Source organism: Mus caroli, chromosome 3 (assembly GCF_900094665.2).
Source record: "Mus caroli chromosome 3, CAROLI_EIJ_v1.1, whole genome shotgun sequence".
Classification (NCBI taxonomy): Eukaryota; Metazoa; Chordata; class Mammalia; order Rodentia; family Muridae; genus Mus; species Mus caroli.
The window spans coordinates 30,825,005-30,843,751 of record NC_034572.1 but is presented as its reverse complement, the minus strand read 5'-3'; the positions used below and the strand labels follow the sequence as shown (position 1 = coordinate 30,843,751).

The following is an 18,747-nucleotide window of genomic DNA, read 5'->3' as shown; positions in this document are numbered from 1 at the left end:
CATTGGATGACCTCAGGAGCCATAGCCATTGGATGACCTCAGGAGCCATAGCCATTGGACGACCTCGGGAAATGAGACCCCTTGGATGATCTCAGAAAACACGGCAGACCCCGAGTCTGTATTGGGCCTCCCTTACATATTAAGTTCCAAAGGAAAGGAATTTCCCACTTCTGAGTCTCAGAGGGCAACTCCTGTGTATGGTTTGGACCCACGTGTTCCCTTCATACCTTGGAGTCACTACTACAGTGTTTCCTTTCACAGAGCAATGAAAACATGAGAGAGGCAATTATCTTAACAAACATACCTCATCTCTGCTGTGTAAGGAGTTTAGATACCAAAGAAATAGGAGGGGAAAAAAAGAACCCTGAACAATGTGAAAGACAGAGAGTGACATTTGGACTCACCAGAGTGTTGAAGGCACAAAGCAGACTGCTCTGGAATGTGGTCCTTCCTGTGAACACAAGTTGCAGTTGAGATCGCCTTATCTGAGTTAGCTGCTGCTGAAGCCCTAAGACTTCATTGGAATTTCCTCAAGTGTCTGGTGACTTAAGTATCAATCAACCTGAAAGAGAAGCTCCCCTGGGGTGGACACACCCACTTTCATAGAAAATCCAAATGACCTCATAATTTGGAGGAGTAGGAGGAAAAGCATTTTATACTTGGCCTAAAATATTCTGCTCCCTTTTATAAGCATATCCTTTAGGGAATCCATGCTCAGGTTTGACACAGAGAGAGATGCCATCCAGTCTGCTATTTCAGCTAAGGGAAGACACTTCTGACCGCCACAGCTGAAGCCCTGGCCCAGGATAACTGACTTAATGTTAGGGTTACAGTAACTTTCTGTCACCAAGGTACGGTTGAAACATGTGTCTGCGAAAATCAAACAGCCATCGTGGCGTCAAGACTTGGATGGAGCTAAGTGTGGAGCATTTGCCTGCTTTGGGTTCAACCCTTGAAACTAAGAACGCTTTTTAAAATAATCAAGGCCTTTTGTAGGTGTTAAGTCATGAGTCCTTTGCCTTCTGAATGGAAATAGTGCCCTTGACTTTGGGGAAACCATCTGCTTGTCTCTCTGCCACATAAAGACACAGCAATAAAACACCATGCTCTGAGTCTCCTGTCGTACTTCTTACCTTCCTGAGCTGTGAGAAATAAACGCATGAAGTTTATAAATTTCTCAGCCTAAGGTGTTTTGTAATAGTAGGCAGAATGGACTAGACTATGTCTCCAAACTCCCTGTAATGAAGTGTGCTGCCCCGAAGAAGCTGTAGTGCAGCTTTAGTTGGAAAAGTGCTTGGGAAACCCAACATCAGTCAGGAGAAAACAGCCAACATGAAATGACAATACAAGAGGAAACTGAATCTGTGGTATGTGTGACACCATCTCCATCGCTCCCAGGCCAACCTGAGAGCTCAGGTCTATCTCCTGGTACAGCATGTTCTATGATGAAAAACGTTACAAGGCCAGAAAAGCACATCCTGAAGAAACAAAGTCTCCCAACCAAACAGCCCTGACCGAATTTAAGCACTACCAGATAGAAAGTTCAAAGTAATTTATTAATTCATTATAGGCTTTGGTCCAACAAACAGAAAACACGGCAGAACAAATGGGAATGAGAAGCAGAGTCGTAGAAAAAGAATAAAAAGAAACTGCTGGCAAGGAAAACACTGTGAAGAAGTGAACACAGTGGATGGGTTTTCAGCAGCCTGGACCACAGGCAACAAAGGAAAGAATTACCGATCTGATCACGTGCCTGTGGACACTCCCCAGGAGAAAATAACATTACACTCCCAACAGAACCAGTTTGAAGGTATTCTGTGTTACTTGAATAACAAGAGAAGGTTAAAAAAAAAAAGGAAGAAGTAATTTGAAGTAGTTATAGTCAAGGATTTTACAAACTTAGTGACAGTCAACAAGAGCATAGGAGGACAGATGACCAGCTTTCTGGATGAGTAACTGGATGCCCACCCCTGTACACGTGGGTTTTATCATGGAAGACAGCGAGTTCATGGGAGTGGAAGGCTGCTGGTTTGGATCTGAAATGGTCATGTCGTGTGAAGGCTTAGTCTCCAGCTTGACATTCATTGGAGGAGGAGAAGCCTGGGCTGAGATGTTCCATTACAGGACGATGTGCCCTTGGAAGAGACAATGGGGCCTACCCCCTACTTTCTTAGCTGTGAGGTATATTTGCCTCTGCCAGGCCCTCCCACGTAGATGAGCTGTCAGCGGCCTATGACAGCAAGGGCCAGTTGGTTGTGGATTAAACCACAGCAACCATTAGCCACAAACAATGACTGTCTCTCTTTTCATTATTTATTTATTTTTAATTTTTGAAATTATAATTTTTACCATTCCTTTTCTTCCCTCAGAAGTCCTCCTACATACCCCATCCCTGGGGAAGACTATTTCTTCTTTTCTCAATGCTCTTTACTTGTCTATAGTTCTTTGTATAAGGTTGAGGCCTTCTGTCCTTTCCGACATCCACTTTGGCATATCTGTTGTTGTCCTTGTTCAATTCATGTCTAGGCAGTGATGTTGGCAAGGCTTCATGTGTGTAACCTGACATTACTAAGAGATGCAAAACACACAGCACAATCCCTGATCCTTTGGCTCTTAGAATCTTTCCATTCCCTCTTTTACAGTGTTCGCTGGGCCGTCGGAGCAGGTGTGATTTGTAGATGTGTTTATTGGTCAGTGTTTGATGGGGTCTGGTTTTCTGTAGTGTCCATCTGTTGCAAAGAGAATTTCCCTTGACGAGGGAGGAGTACTCCACTCTCTGTATGTGTACAGCCAGACGTTTCTATTGCTGTGAGGGATTATGCTGGTTTAGTAAAGCGGTGCTTGTAGGTTCTTCTCCAGACCCATGAGTTCAGTAGCCCCAGATAGTGAGCTAGGACCAAGTAGTGTGTGAGCCTTGTTTTTCTAGGCATTACATATGTCCGCTCACAGTATGACTTACCAGAATTTTACTAGCCTTTTTTAAACTCAATATTACAGTGCCTTTGGGTTTTTTTTTCCATAATTTAATGTTAGCACACTCTTAAAATACTAATGATCTATGTTTATTTTTAATTATTTGATGTATGTCTTATCTCCTTTATAGATGAGACATTTTGATTTCAGTTATCTATTGTTTTTAAAATCTAATTGTAAAATTTTTGGGGTGGGGGGGAACGAGTGGTTAAGCCAGTTATTATTGGCCTACTTATGAGCTATAGTTTGTAATTAATTTTTATAACAAATTAATGTCTTTGATATTTTTTATTTTGTGATTACCTCTATTTTAGGTCTCCTGTATTTTCACTCTTCTTACCTACTAGTCATTCCAGATACATGAATTTATTTTCTGTAGCATTTATCATACAAACAGGAATCTTTTAACTCAGATTTTCCAAAAGTGTACCCATGTTCCTAGGTTGTAACCTCAACATAAAGTCCAGATAGCATGTTTCTCAAAGGAATCTTGGTTATTTTGGCCAACTGTTTGGGTTGATAAATGTAAAATCTCTCAACCCTTAATAAAGTATATTAACACTTGTTTCTTTTTGAAATAGGCATGTGGAAGTCCAGGTGTTTGGTGATCACCATGGCAACGCAGTGTACTTGTTTGAAAGAGACTGTAGTGTGCAGAGGCGCCATCAGAAGATCATTGAGGAGGCCCCAGCGGTAAGGAAGCTAAAAGGACATTTCTGAGGTTCTCTTGAATGTATGCCTTGTTCAATCTCACTTTCACGACTGATCTATAAAGCTAAAGTCTCCCATCCCTAGCATCTGAATAGTAACACAATGATAAAACTCTGAGGGTCCGGGGGTGAGGAGTAGAGTATTGTTCTGAGACTAGACACAGGTGAGTCGCCTTCCTTCTGGACAAAGTCCAGGAAAGTCTATCCTGGTGCAAGTATCTGACTAGGCGTTAACAATTGGACAGTGAGATCAGAACACACTGTTTAAGCTGTAGTTAACTAGAATTAGTCATGTCATTGAAATGGAATTGTACGGTTAGTTGGGCATCTTCTTCATAGAGAAGACTCTTGTTTTAACTACTGTTTCAGCGTGTTCCTAAACTAGTTTAGTCATCTTCATGCCCAAGCATTATACTGTGGAGGAATTGTAATCACCGTTTGACACCTGCCCCTTAGCATGTTCCTATCCCTCTGTTGGTTCAGGTTGCTAGGAGCATCAAAGCCAGGGCTACCTATTTTTGGGTTTATGTTCCCTTGGGGCTTACGACGGCCATTGGTGAGATATATGTTGTCTGTATTTCTGGATCATCGGGGTCTGAGGTTCCTAGTTAACTAGTTTGTTCTTATACTATTCAAAATAGAATATTTTGTTTCAGAATATATTAGATATTTGAAATAGATGCCAACAACTTCAGTAAGGTTTCATTTTTAAGCAGTGATTATTTAAATGACTGGGTGTGTATTATGTAAATGCTTTAAACAGTACCTGCAGAAGAAAGATGCATCAGATGCCCTTGGGTTCCCTTACAGGTTGTGAGCTGCCTGTCATGGGTGCTGGGAATCAAATGCTAACCCTCTACACTGCTGACCCATCTCTCCAGCTCTCCAGCACTTGCTATCTTTTATATAATTATGGAGGTTGTTTGAAAATACAAGGTATAAAGGTATGTAATTGTAGCTGTAGTTCATAGACATTACTAGCAGAAGTATTCAACTTTGGTATATTGACAGACAGATTGGTCTATTATCTTTTGCATACAGCTACCATCCACTGTTATCTAGTGTACATTTTAATTGTTTTTGCATTCTGGTAGAAATGTATTGTGAGACTATGTACTAATGGAAATTATCTTGAATATCTCCCTGTAGCCTGGTATTAATCCCGAAGTAAGAAGAAAGCTGGGAGAGGCTGCAGTCAGAGCTGCGAAGGCTGTCAAGTATGTGGGAGCAGGTATGTTAAAACTTCCTCGTAAAAACCGTATTTGTTTCAGGAGATTAGAGAGACATAAACCGGCCCCCTCGATGTTTTGACTGTATCTACAGTAAGAAATATACTTTTAAGAAACAAGCATTTTCCTAACCAGTGCTTAGCCTAATCAAATATGTGACAGTTGTATACTTCCTATTCTGTTTCAAGATAAGATAAATAGATTGTTTTTCTTTTGCGCTAAAAGCTGAAGCTAGGGCCTCACATATGATATGCTGGTCCATGGAAGAACACCTAAAAGTCTATAAAAGCAGTTTTTAGATCACAGTTCAAAACTGAACAGAAAGCCAAAGTTAAATTTATACATAGCCTGCCCCACCCCAGCCTCTAGCTGTGTTAGCATCTCTGGACCAGAGTCAGACCTTGTGTGAACTTGCATGGTTCACACCTACCCTAACCCATGTTATCCAGTCTCGTCCCTAGTGTTGTATAGCCTATGAGTTTTGAGAAATGTGTCATGAAATGTGCCTCCTCCTGCATTAATAGTACCACACAGAAGAGTCACTGACATAAATATCCTCTCTGCTCTCTCTGTGCCTTCCCTGGCGTGAACAGCCATCGCTCTTTAGGCTGCCTTCGCGTGCTGTTGCAAGAAATGATAAAGTTGGAATCATACAATGTGAAGCCTTTACAGACTAGCCCCTTCTCCTCAGTGCTGTATGTTTAACTTTCCTCCATGTCATCTCATAGTTTGATATTTATGTCTTATTGTTCTAAATAATACGCCATGTCTGCATAACTTATCCATTGATAAGCTTGGTCGCTTCCAACTTTTTGGCAATTACAGCTAAAGTTGCTATAAACATTCATACATAGAATTCTGTGTGGATATAAATTTTTATTTCATTTGTATAAACACAAAGGATTATAATTGTTAGCTTATAGTACAAATATATTTATTTTGAAAGAAGCTGCTATCTTCCAAAATGTACTATTTTTACATTCCCATTAATAATTTGCAGTTCCTGCTCTACATCTCCTGCAGTATTTGGCATTGTCTGCTCAGTTTTTGTCAATATGACACAAACTAGAGTTACTTTAAAAAGGGGAACCTCAATTGAGTAATTGCCTCCATCCAGTTGGCCAAAGGGAGTGTCTTTCTTGATTAATGATTGGTGTAGAAGGGCCCAGCCCACTGTGCATCGTGCAATCCCAGAACAAGCAAGCAAGCCATGAGAGAGGGAGCCGGGAAGTAGGGCTATTTGGTTTCCTGCCTCTGGGTTCCTGCCTTGAGCTCCTGCCCTGGCTTCCTGGGTGTAAGATGAATTAAACCCTTTCCTCAAGTTGTTTTTGAGCAAACTAGGACATCACTACTTTGAACTTTTAACCATTTGGTACTCTATTGTTTCATTCATTCATTCATTTTGGATGCTGGGCACAGACTGCAGAGTTTTGAACATTCTAGGCAGGTGCTATACCAGTGAACTGCATCTCAGCCCTCATTGTTTTAATATTTACTTCCCTGATGAGCTATATATAAAGATTTATATTTTATTTGCCATCTGGATGACTCCTTTGATAAAGTATCAGTCTTTCATCTAGTTTTTAGTATTTTTTTAACTTTTTGTCTTTTTTTAATGTTTCTTTTATAAATACTCAGTTGGCAGGTTGCCCTCTCCCTTTCTGCATGTCTTGTGGGGAGTGGATGTTTCCAGTTTTGATTAAGACTTGCCTGTCAGTTCTTCCATGCACTGTGCCTTTGGGGTATGCAAATATCATTGCTAGATACAAGTTCATCTAGATATTGTTGTGTGTTATTTTTTAGTATTGAAGTTCGTGTTTAAACATATTATCTGTTTTGGGTTTATATGCTTGTGAAGAATATAAAATCTGTATCAAGATTCCTTGTTTTTCTTCTGAATGTTTCTGTTCCAGTACCATTAGCCCAGCAAGCTATTTTGTGAATATTAATAAGCTGATTCTAAAGTTTATATTAAGATGCAAATGGCCCTAAATAGCCAACTCAACAATATGGAAGGCATTGTGCCACTGTATTGCTTGTGCCACTCTGCCATAGGTTATATATTTTCATGACTATGTCTAGACTTGCTTTTCTAGTCCATTGGATCACTCATCTGCTCATTTAGCAATACCATACGTTCTTGGTTTAACTGTCGCCCTTGCAGTAGTCTTCAAGCTGAGTATTGCCATTCTTCCAACTTTGCTATTCTCCTGAATTGTTAACTCAGCAGTTGATCCAGTTGTTTTACATTCTTTAAAGATTTATTTGTATGTGTATAAGTAGTTTGCCTGCATGTATATGTGCTCACTACGTGTGTGCCTAGTGTTGAGGGGCCAGAAGAGCAGGGTGGTCCCTAGGAACTGGGATTACAGATGCCTGTGAGCTGCCACATGGATGTGGGGATCCAACTGGGGTCCTGTGCAAGAGCAGCCAGTGGTGTTCATCCCTGGGTCATCTCTCTTGTCCCCTGGTGTGTGTGTGTGTGTGTGCGTGTGTGTCCAGATTGTCAGTTTCTTGTGCCTTTTGAGGAATTGGTATTGGTCTGTTTCATCTAGATTACTGAGTTCATGAGTATAGAGTTATTGATCATATTCCTTCAGGTCTGACTGTGCAGGTCAGTGGGAAAGCACATGCCTCCTACATGGACGGCTCTGGGCTCAATCTCAATCCCCAGCAACAACAGAGGAAGGACAACGTTCCCCTTTAACTGTCCCCGAGACCTGCTGACGTACTTATTCCATCCAGCACTGTCATTCCTGTTCTCCCCTTCCCTCAGCCTGGCTAAATGCTGTTGATTTTATTCATCTTTTCAGGGAACTGGTTTTGTTTTTTTATTTTTTAACTTTTATTTTTTTTCTCCTGGAGCCTGGGTTGGGGTAGCTCTGTGCCATAGCACCCATTCAACATGACTGAGGTCCCAGGCTCTAGCTCCATCATGAAAGAGAACAGCAGAGACAGCACCGACATATCAACAACCAGATGCAGACATGCTGCAGTAAATGGGAGCTTTTACTAGCACAGTACAAATAACAGAAGAGAGGGACAAAAGGATAATGTGAAATGAACCAAAAGGGTATTTGTTGATAACCATGAGAGTAATAAAATAGGTTGTTTGGGTTGTTGGTGTTTACTTTCTTAAGTTCTTTATATATTTTGGATATTAGCCCTCTGTCAGATGTAGAATTGGTGAAGAACCTTTCCTAGTCCGTAGGCTGCTGTTTTGTCCTATTGACAATTTCCTTTTCCATACAGAAAGAAGTTTTTCAGCTTCATGAGGTCCATTTATCAATTGTTAATCTTAGAGCCTGAGCCACTGGTGTTCTTTTCAGGGAGTTGCCTCCTGTGCCAATATATTCAAGGCAATGCCCCACTTGCTCTTCTGTTAGACTTAGTGTATGCAGTTTTATGTTGAGCCTACCTTCTCCGGCCTCAGTGAGAGGATGTGCTTAGTCCTGATGAGACTTGATGTGTGTACTGGCTGGTTTTGTGTCAACTTGACACAGGCTGGAGTTATCACAGAGAAAGGAGCTTCAGTTATTGTTGTCATGCAATATTACTACATAGACACACACATGGGATATACCTAATCAACCAATAATCATTTCTGTCATTTTAAACTGTTTGTCAAATCAAATAGCAATCAATCAAAGCAAATGAACTAAGATTTCAATCTACTCTCATCTATGAATTTTATGATTATTCCATTATATAGACACACATCTCTTACAGGGCTGGTAAAATGATTGTAGTCATTTGACAAAATCAACTCACCTATACCTAAAATAATTAAAGTATTGTGTAAAAGTAAGCCTAATAAACCTAAAGGACATTGCCTACACTCAGGTCTGGGATCCATCCCAAGCACGAGGAGAAGTATTGCAGCTCTTAATAGACTACTGATACCGATAGACTTGGTATCAGCATAGGGCTTGGATCAAACAGCTGGAAAGCCTTTCGGTGCTTCTAGCAAAAGGACTTCTCTTCTTGGACCACACCTCACAAGGACTTTAAGGGAGAACTTGTGGTGTGCACAGTTGTTAGGGGAAGAAAGTTCCATCTTTGTCCAGAGTTCTAGTGAAGTGGGGCATCAGGGATGAGGCTTCTGGGGTAGGTATCCTGGGACAGTACCTCACAGTCCAAACATGTTCTCATTACGACAGCAGATACCACTGGTGTATAATTTGGGTTTAGCATTTGCTCAGGATTGCAGAGACATTTTCCATTGCTACATTTCATACAGTTCTCTATTCTAAACTGAGTCTCATTTGCTGCTGAAAAACATGGTGTTTGCTTCATGAAATGCAAATTATATACCATAAACGAATTCTGCAGCAGTTAAATCAATGTGCTGCATCATAGAGAGTATTTTATAACCAGAAATGCAAATTACATACCAAAAATGAAGTCTGCGGTAGTTAAGTCAATGTATTGCATCATAGGAGTTATTTTATAAACACATTTTAAAAATTATATTTGTATCTTTCTGTGTGGGGGGAGTGTTTTGCCTGCACGTATGCCTGTGTAGCATTCCTGTGGAGGCCAGAAGAGGACATCAGATGTCCATTAGTCACCATGTAGGTGCTGGGAACTGAACCAGCCAGGGGGGGGTTAGCTGCTGAGCTGTCTTTCCAGCTTCTGTCCTAGAGAATCCTGATTATATGCCACTGAACTGTGACACTGTATTTTATCTTTTAGGAACTGTGGAATTCATTATGGACTCAAAGCACAATTTTTATTTCATGGAGATGAACACCAGGCTACAAGTGGAACATCCTGTCACTGAAATGATCACAGGGACTGACTTGGTGGAGTGGCAGCTCAGGGTGAGAAGGTTTTCCTGGTAGACGTCAGTCCTGGGCTGTGGATGCAGCTTAGTGTTGGGATGGCAGGAGTGGTCCCTGGGTGCAGCCCCCCAAGCACTACCAGAAATAAGATCAGTGTTGATTACACATTACATTCCAGATTCCTTTCAGGCTGCTTTGGGTGGGACTCAGTTTTGTGGGTGTGATGGGAACAGAGAAATAGAAGATTTTTTTTTTTTAAAGTGCATCGGATGTTGTAATGTTATTGGCACTTTAACAGCACAGATTCCTCATTTGTCAATTACCTTCACCTCCCCTTGGGCCCTGGGCTGCAGGCAAGTAAGCTGTATCACTGTATCTTGTTCTAATCACATGGCTCTCCTGGAACTCCCTTTGTATAGCAGTGTGTCCTCTAACTCACTGAGGTCCTGAGTGAGGGGTTAAAGCTGTGCCACACCACACCCTGGCTGCTCAGCGACTTCTTCGAAATGGAGTTCTGTGGTTCAAACTCCATTTGGTTCAGGTGACAGTGCAGATGGCCAGCAGGGTTCAGGGATGCCAGTGAAGTGAACTCCAAGGTTTTCAGATACTTAGTATCTGTCTGAGAGCAATAATGGCACAGAATTCCCCACCGAAGGTGTAGTGAGGACCGGTCCCTCTCAGTCAGTCTCAAGGGGAAAAAAATCCAGTAAAGATAAGCCAGTTTGAAAATGGTCTGTGTAATAAGAAACAAGATGATGCATCTCCTAAACCGTGAGATGCATGGCCAACACCTTTTTCTTTTGCATAAGAAGACAATGAGAACACAATCAGTTTATCAAAAAGTTTCAGTTTGAAACATAGGAAGGAAAGGGATCCCGGGAAACTCTTGCATGTGCTTTCGGTAGCCAGGCTCTGAGTGAAGAAGCTTGAGGGATTTCCCTGGTCAGTGTGGGTGTAGAGACAAACTAAGCCCAATCGGGATAGACACGGGCTGTGGTTTGAAACACCCAAAACACACTGAAATTAGTTCTGTCTACCCTGGTTCTGTACTATGGTTCCTGACCTTTCCTAATAGCAGGTTCTGAGGGACAGCCTTATCTCTGTCGTGTGCTTACCTGTTCAGCTCAGAGTCATATTAAGTTACCTATAGTCTTTTCTCCTGCGTCTGTGTTGCTTTCTTGTGTGTGTGTGTGTGTGTGTATTTGTGTGTGTATGTGTTTTATCTTGAGAAAAAACTTGTAAAGAGGGAGCAAATGGCCACATAGTCTACATAGTCTCCATTAGCTTTTCCAAGTCGTACTTATTAAGAAGTGAAATGTATTGACTTGGCATATACAAGCTCAAATGGGAAGTATTTAGTAACAGTGAATGAGCACAGCTCTACAGCTTGTGATCTGTGGTCACACAGACCTCCAGTTCTTCTTCTTGCCTTCATCTGTCATGGACTTGGTGGTGAGAGAGATGGCATAGATGGGCTGCTCACAGCCTTTGTCATGAATGCAAATATAATTCTGAACACCAAGTGAAAATACAAAGATAATCTGACTGGAGAACTGAGTATTATATTGTAAATGAAAACAGTTTCTTACCAGTAAGAAACGTAGGTTTTCGTGGCATTAAACACCAATTTTTAGAAATTAACTATCAAATAGGCTTTCTCCACTTAAAACTCTAGAGCCCATGATCATTAATAGATTGTCCCCAAGCTGACTCTTTTGTCTGATCTATGCCCGTCTTACCTAGGACTTAAGGGGATGGACAGCCATCTTTTTTATTTGACTGCCTTAGAGATCCAGATGTTCAGGGTATAAGCAAGACCATTGACCTTCACCATAGTTCTATTCACCAGTTTTTAACATGCACTTTTGTAAGAAGCACTATTTTGTCGCCAGATTGCAGCAGGAGAGAAGATTCCTTTGAGCCAGGAAGAAATCCCTCTACAGGGCCATGCCTTTGAGGCTAGAATCTATGCAGAAGACCCTGACAATAACTTCATGCCAGGGGCCGGACCGTTGGTTCATCTCTCTACCCCTCTGGCAGACATGTCTACAAGGATTGAAACTGGAGTCCGGCAAGGTAACATTAAATAAGGTCAAAGCCAGCACTCTGATTAAACTCTTGTTGCTTTTCTCTAAGATGAGGCTGTACTGTTTTGTCCAGGCTGGACTTAATCTCCAGGACTCAGGTGAGTCTCCTGCCTCCACCTGCCAATGAGTTAAAACTATAAATCTCGCTGTGGGTGGTGGCGCACGCCTTTAATCCCAGCACTTGGGAGGCAGAGGGAGGTGGATTTCTGAGTTCGAGGCCAGCCTTGTCTACAAAGTGAGTTCCAGGACAGCCAGGGCTATACAGAGAAACCCTGTCTCGAAAAACCAAAAAGAAAACAAAAACAAAAACAAACCTATAAATCTCACCACCATACCCAGATTCAACTACATTATCACTGTGCGTGCTCTTGATTTGCACTTTATTTATCTAATTACTTTGTGGGTTGGGTGGGTTGGTGTATGTGGGCCCAGAGGATTGAAGGCTTGGAAGCTCAGAATGGAAATAAGTTTAACAAGAGAGGGTAGGACTTTGCCTTGACCCCCAAAGAGAGAAAGAAAGAAAAAAAAAGGCTGAAGAAAGCCAGCCTTTGTGTCACTGCATAATATGTATCACATGAGAAAGTCTGGTACTCTCAGTGACTAATCCTTATTAGATTTTGGACAAGTTTTTAAATCCCTCTGAGTCATGGTTTCCTCGAAAATAAAACAGTGCTGAGGGCACCTGCCATGCAGGGATTGGGGAGGGCTGGGCGTGAGGTGACAGGAAGCGCGTCTTGCTCAGCTTTGCTCCAATCCTCAGAGATCTGCCATTGACAGCTTACAGTGTCTCTTGATTCCAGGAGATGAAGTCTCCGTGCATTATGATCCCATGATCGCAAAGCTCGTTGTGTGGGCCTCAGACCGCCAGTCAGCCCTGTCGAAGCTGAGGTACTGCCTTCATCAGTACAACGTGAGTGAGCTAAGGCCAGAGGCCTGATGTTAGCACCTCATCCCTATGTTCCTGTGTGTCAGACACACGCAGTTCTTCACAGGGCAGTTCTCCAAGATCAGTGTGTGCGGGCTTTGAGCGTGTCTTTATTTCAGCTGGAAAACAAATGATTGTAGAGATAAAACCAGTAATGTCCCCACTGCGTCCCAGTGAAATCCCAGTCATCTGTGAATAAGCCAACTATAGAAATGAGTCTAATCAGTGTTCTTTAAAAAACATTTGGAGCCGGGCGTGGTGGCGCACGCCTTTAATTCCCAGCACTCGGAAGGCAAAGGCAGTCGGATTTCTGAGTTCGAGGCCAGCCTGGTCTACAAAGTGAGTTCCAGGACAGCCAGGGCTACACAAAGAAACCCTGTCTTGAAAAGCCACACACACACACACAAAAAACCAAAACATTTGATCTTCATTTTCAGCCATGGGTCAGAGGCGGGTTTTTTTGTAGTTTTTGTTTTCTGGTTTTGTTTTTTGGGTTTTTTTTTTTTTAATCACATTAATTTTTGTGGTGCATAAGTTCCAACCACCTTAACTTCACTTCATGGAAGGATTTATAACACATAATTTTAAAATTATCCTGTTTGATTTATCCCTGTAAAAGCTGCAATTTCTAAGGCTCCTATCACTGTGGCCACACCTGCTGTCCCTTCAGTGGGTCAATGTGGAGAAGCGCTCTTGTCTCCCTTTTAGTGCATCCTCACCCCATCCATCCTGTGTGCTGACTGTCCTCAGTCAGCTTCCTCGGGGTTCATTGTCCCATTCAGAACAGGACACTGTGATGTTCTCTGTCACCTCAGCCAGCCTCAGCCTCGGTCAGGGCCCTGTGAAGGCAGGGGCTGCATCTGTGCTGCCTCTCACTGTCCCCAGAGACTGTGTCAGAACCTGGCACCGACAGCTGCTCAGGGAATGAAGTAGGAGGGTGGCTGGGTGAGCTGATTCATGAACTCAACGCCATCGCGACCTCCATCTTTAGTCCTTTTATTTTGAGGAGAGAATTAAAGATGGTGTTGCTCTTTATTTTATTTTATTTTATTTTATTTCATTTTATTTTAATGTCCGTATCTAAACCTTGGGTTTCAGCTAGAAGGAGGCTTCTTTTAGGCTGCTTATTCTTGTTCCCTCTACAGTATCACAATCCTTCCTGCCACATTTGCGGGCATCCTATTTTGTGGAATGTTCTAAATGAAAATCTGGTCTCTTGCAAATATATTTCATGTCTAGTTTTTTTAACTTTCATCGTTTTCCTAGCAGAAGCCAGTTAACCCCCTCCCTGCGGTACTATGTCCTACAGCCTGTTTCTCTTGTGAAGCCACATTTTGAAGTGTAGGTATAGATGTGCAATGATGCCTTTCTGCACATGACACCTTGGTAGGTCTTATTGCGGATGCCTTCCTGAATGTGTTGTCCTCTATGCTCAGCAGGACCCTGGGTTTGCTTCTCTTCCCAGATTGTTGGCTTGCGCAGCAACGTGGACTTCCTGCTCCGGCTCTCTGGCCACCCAGAGTTTGAGGCTGGAAACGTGCACACGGACTTCATCCCTCAGCACCACAAGGACCTGCTGCCCAGTCACAGCACCATAGCCAAAGAGTCTGTGTGCCAGGCAGCTTTGGGGCTCATCCTCAAAGAGAAAGAAATGACCAGCGCTTTTAAACTCCACACTCAAGGTACCGAGCACACCTTTCTTCCCTTGCCGTGTTCTCTGAATCAGCAAGAAACGTGCTTCTGTTTCTGTGACATTCTTGCCTCTCCAGCTTCCAGGGACTGATTGTTTCCTGAAGATGTTTTGGGGTTTTTTCCTTTTGTCTTTGTTTCTTGTGTGTGTCTGTTATTAAAAGAAATATTCATATATCCTAAGTACATCAGCATACATGCATATATCACAAGTGCACATATAAGCATAAGTGCATATATCATACTTGCATATATCACAAGTGTACACATAAGCACTTGCTCCATGAATGCCTAGCATTGCAGAAATGGGTCTCTGCAAACACTCATTTCTTCTGTGTCTCGTGGTGACCTCTGCTGGCCATGTGCATTCATTACTCCTGTGGCTTGCTTCACCCTACCTGCTGTACCTACCACAGTGCCCTTGGTCGAAGGATGGAACATTGGAGAATCAGACTCCTAAGCGTGAGCCACACTTCATTGTTAAGTTTCTTCTTCCTCTGTGTTTCCATCCTGTGATTGAATTTCTGTCTGAATGGAAGTTTAGGCCCTTCAGGGTATCAGAGGATGCACCGTGGAAAGATTGTCATGGTTTGCACACAAAGGCTCCTTCTCCAGCATCCTCTCAGTGGTTTCCCAACTTCTCCTGGCATCAGTTACCTCAGAGGATGGCTTACAGCTTCAGCCAGCTGTGCACTGAAAGGTCTCTCTCTCTCTCTGAAACCCACCCCACAGTATTTACTCAGGATAATGCTGAACATTGGAGTAAACATAATTCTTAAATCTACTTATTTTTTGTTATTAGAATCATAATTTTTTGGCTTATTTTCTCTGTATGTGTATTTTGCCTGCATCTAGGTCTGCGCTTTATATGCATGCAGTGCCTATGGAAGCCAGAAGAGGGCATCATATACCCTAGGACTGGACCTATGGTATATGGATAGATGGACCTAACCTCCATCTATCTGGGAGTTGGAAGAGCAGCTCCTGCCATTAGCCATTAAGCCATCCATCTCTTTAGCCCCAAGATTATTATATGCTCCTGCTTCCTATCAATAACAGGATTCAATTGTTTGCATCTTTGATTTTTAGCTTTGTTCATAGTCTATCGAAAGCGTAAAGAATATAACCGCGTCTTTAGGTTTGTAAAGTGTCACAGTTACAGGCTTCACACTCAATGGCTTCGGTTTAGTTGTACCACAGCCTCTGGGTTGTGCCCTGCAGAACTTGTATGCTCAGCACGAGGAGCTGGTCCAGGAACACAGAGGCACAGCGAAAGGGAAACTGAGGCACGGTGGGACCTCTGTGCCACCAGAGGACAAGGGCTGAGTCGCAGATCCTCATCTTTCAGAGAAGCTGGGACTTCTCAGATTAAAGTCTCTGAGACACAAGTGGAAACATCTGGCTTACTTACAAAGTAGAACACACATCTGAGCTGCCAACAGGACCCGTGGGTTACGTTCACTTTTGTAAAGTGTACATACATGTTTGGGGGGCTTGATACTTGTAATTTTGTTGTTGTATTTTAAATCTCTTCTAGATCAATTCTCTCCGTTTTCATTCAGCAGTGGGAGAAGACTGAATATCTCTTACACCAGGAACATGACTCTGAGAAGTGGTAAAAGTGGTAAGTGATGTCTCATTACGAGAGGAATGCAGAGTGTAGCGACAGAGCGTGTAACCCAAGCACAGTCAGCTCGGGGTTTTTAAGTGGCTGAAGTGGAACTGACTGGCTCAGGGCCATGGGATCAACCCTGCACACATTTTCCCTGCTTCTGGGTGTTTAAGTATCCTGAAAATAAGCCATAGGACATACCTAGCAGACAGTGGTAATGAAATATGGCCAAATGTCAGTGAGGAGACTAGGATGTGTGATTTTAGGCAAGGTCTTTCTTTGTATGTTATTTTTTTCCCCCTGCTCTAAGACAGATGGTCACCCACTATTCACTCAGGACTTTGAGATCCAGGTGGAGTGGGTCACTGAAGAGCTGTCATCCAGTGTATGTTCAGTCACCTGAGTGTTTATCTTCACTTCAGCGTCACAAGGGAATGAGGGAGTCACTGCTCACGTGTAGATGCGGAAGCACAGAGAGCAGGGTGACTTGCTGAAGGCCAGTCGGCACAGAGCATTATGGATACCCACTCCTTTTGATAACAACTCCAGGCTTCTCTAACACTTTTTGGCTCGGTGGCTTTGGTTTTGGTTTTGGTTTTTAACCGTATTCTGGTTTGAGAAGGCTCAATGTAAAGACTGACATTTTAACTAAAGTTAGAAGACACTGGCACCTAAGCCTGAAGATAGTTAATGAGTGTGACCAGGCAGGACACAGAGGGTCAGAGCGCCGTAAGAGCCAGTGACTGTCCCTTCTGCTACAGGACAGAGTTCGTGAGATGCCAGAGTGGGTGAAGTATGCTGGATATGAGGATGTCAGGTATCCCTGAGCCAAGGCAGCTCTCGTACCAGTTAGAGCAGCTCCCTGCCAGCATCAGCCACCCTTTCTCTGAGTGGAGCAGGGCCCTCTTGACTCTAGAGATGACAGACATCATTCCTGTGCAGCAAATGCATCCTTCACAAAGTGAATGCATTGTAACTAGTGCGTCACTTTTAGCCTAGACGGACATTACTAGAAATACACCGGGTGGTCTCCAAGGACATTTGCAAATGCTCCTCCACTCCATAGCACAAGTGGGTAACTTGTCCTGCATCTTGGGCTGGAATGTTTATTTGTACCGTCCTACAAAGCAGTCTCCAGAGTCAGAGAATGTCTCATTAGCCACCCCTATGTGCCAAGTGCACGACGTATCAGAGGCAGGGAAATTTGCAGGGTGCTCTGCAACCTAAATTAAACAGAAAAATCACATGTGCCACGAAAATTCAGATGAGCCAAATATGCTATCTGGCGTAGGTTTTCATTAAACCACTGAGCGCTCTTTTGAATTGTACTGGATTTTCTTAGACTGAAAAACATTTTAATTTAAGAATGAATGAGTGCACAGTTGAAAAGCTGCCGTGATTGCTGTTCACGATATACACTTTTCTTCTTTTACACTGTTCCACAAAGATGCCCTGATCTGAGTGTAACTCCCTGGAAGTGTTCTAGGGAGTCCTGGCAGACAGCTAATGAGCAGTAGCCAGGGGAGTATCCCAGACAGGAAGCCCGAGGCCTTTATGAGTCTCACAGAGGACCAGTCTTCAGTCTTAAGGAAAATGACCATGTGCTTCAGTGCTGTGTTTCTAACTTGAATCTTTTATATATTATTTTGTTACTGGTGATCATTTTGTTAGAACTGTGAGTTGGCCCTCAATAGTAATAACAGCCCAAATTTATTCAAGGCTTACAGATACAATATTAAACATTTTCCAGAGGCTGTCTCATTTGCATTTTTCAGAGCAGGCCAATAAGATTCATGCTGTTAGTAACACCACCTTTATTTTCAACAACTAATTGTTCTTAACCAAGGTCAAAGCTCCGATATTAGTACTTTTCCAAAGGTCATACAAAACTAATTGCAGCCCGGGCTTGACCCCATCTCCCAGGAATGCATGCTTACATAACACTACACCCACTAAATTTCCATGCCTTATTGAATGTGTACCGAGCTGTTTAATAGTCTCCAGTGGGAAACAAAAATATCTGGGGAGGGAATCACAGTTTCATGCTGTGAAATTACAGTCAGATCTCCTCTGTAATTCTACTGGCATTACTGTTACCTAAACACTTTTACTGTTTTGTAATTGAAAAACATGATCTGGTATAATTGAAGACATTTTTCTCCTTAAAAAATTTAGTATTTATACTACACAGAGTGGAGAATTTTCACCTACCCAGTGTAAAACCTCTGAAAACAGCTGTGGTGATAGATGGTGGAAAGAGTAAACTAGTTTCTGCCCTCTCCCCTTGAGTGCACGTGCGTGTGTTATTCTGCTAGTAGGACGTGTATTCGGTTGGAATGTGGGTATTGTAGTATGTGAAGGTACCAGCCATCGGGTTAATAGAATTCAGTTGTGTATAGTTTCAGTTTTGTAGGTTTTTTTAATTTCATTTTATTTTTAACTTATTTTTTACACTCCATGTCCATTCCCTGCCCTCCCATCCACCCTCCGACTGCTCCACATCTCACACTTCTCCCCACCCACCTGTCTTCATGTGGATGTCCCCATCCCCCACCCCACCTGACCTGTAAACTCCCTGGGGCCTCCAGTCTCTTGAGGGTTAGGTGCATCATCTCTGAATGAACAGAGACCTGGAAGTCCTCTAACTAAAGTATGTGTGTTGGGGGCCTCATATCAGCTGCTGTATGCTGTCTATTTGGTGGTCCAGTGATTGAGAGATCTTAGGGGTCCAGATTAAT

General features: G+C 42.6%; 1 protein-coding gene across 1 annotated transcript in view; it reads left to right on the top strand.

Moving 5' to 3' along the window:
• Mccc1 (methylcrotonoyl-CoA carboxylase 1) overlaps nt 1-18,747 on the top strand; it is a 42,395-nt gene that overhangs the window by 12,927 nt on the left and 10,721 nt on the right. Inside the window, exons 8-14 of the mRNA XM_021158530.1 lie at nt 3,555-3,666; nt 4,833-4,914; nt 9,608-9,735; nt 11,589-11,772; nt 12,584-12,693; nt 14,174-14,390; nt 15,935-16,021. Coding sequence (XP_021014189.1) covers nt 3,555-3,666; nt 4,833-4,914; nt 9,608-9,735; nt 11,589-11,772; nt 12,584-12,693; nt 14,174-14,390; nt 15,935-16,021 — 920 coding nt within the window. The remainder of the gene's footprint in view (nt 1-3,554; nt 3,667-4,832; nt 4,915-9,607; nt 9,736-11,588; nt 11,773-12,583; nt 12,694-14,173; nt 14,391-15,934; nt 16,022-18,747) is intronic.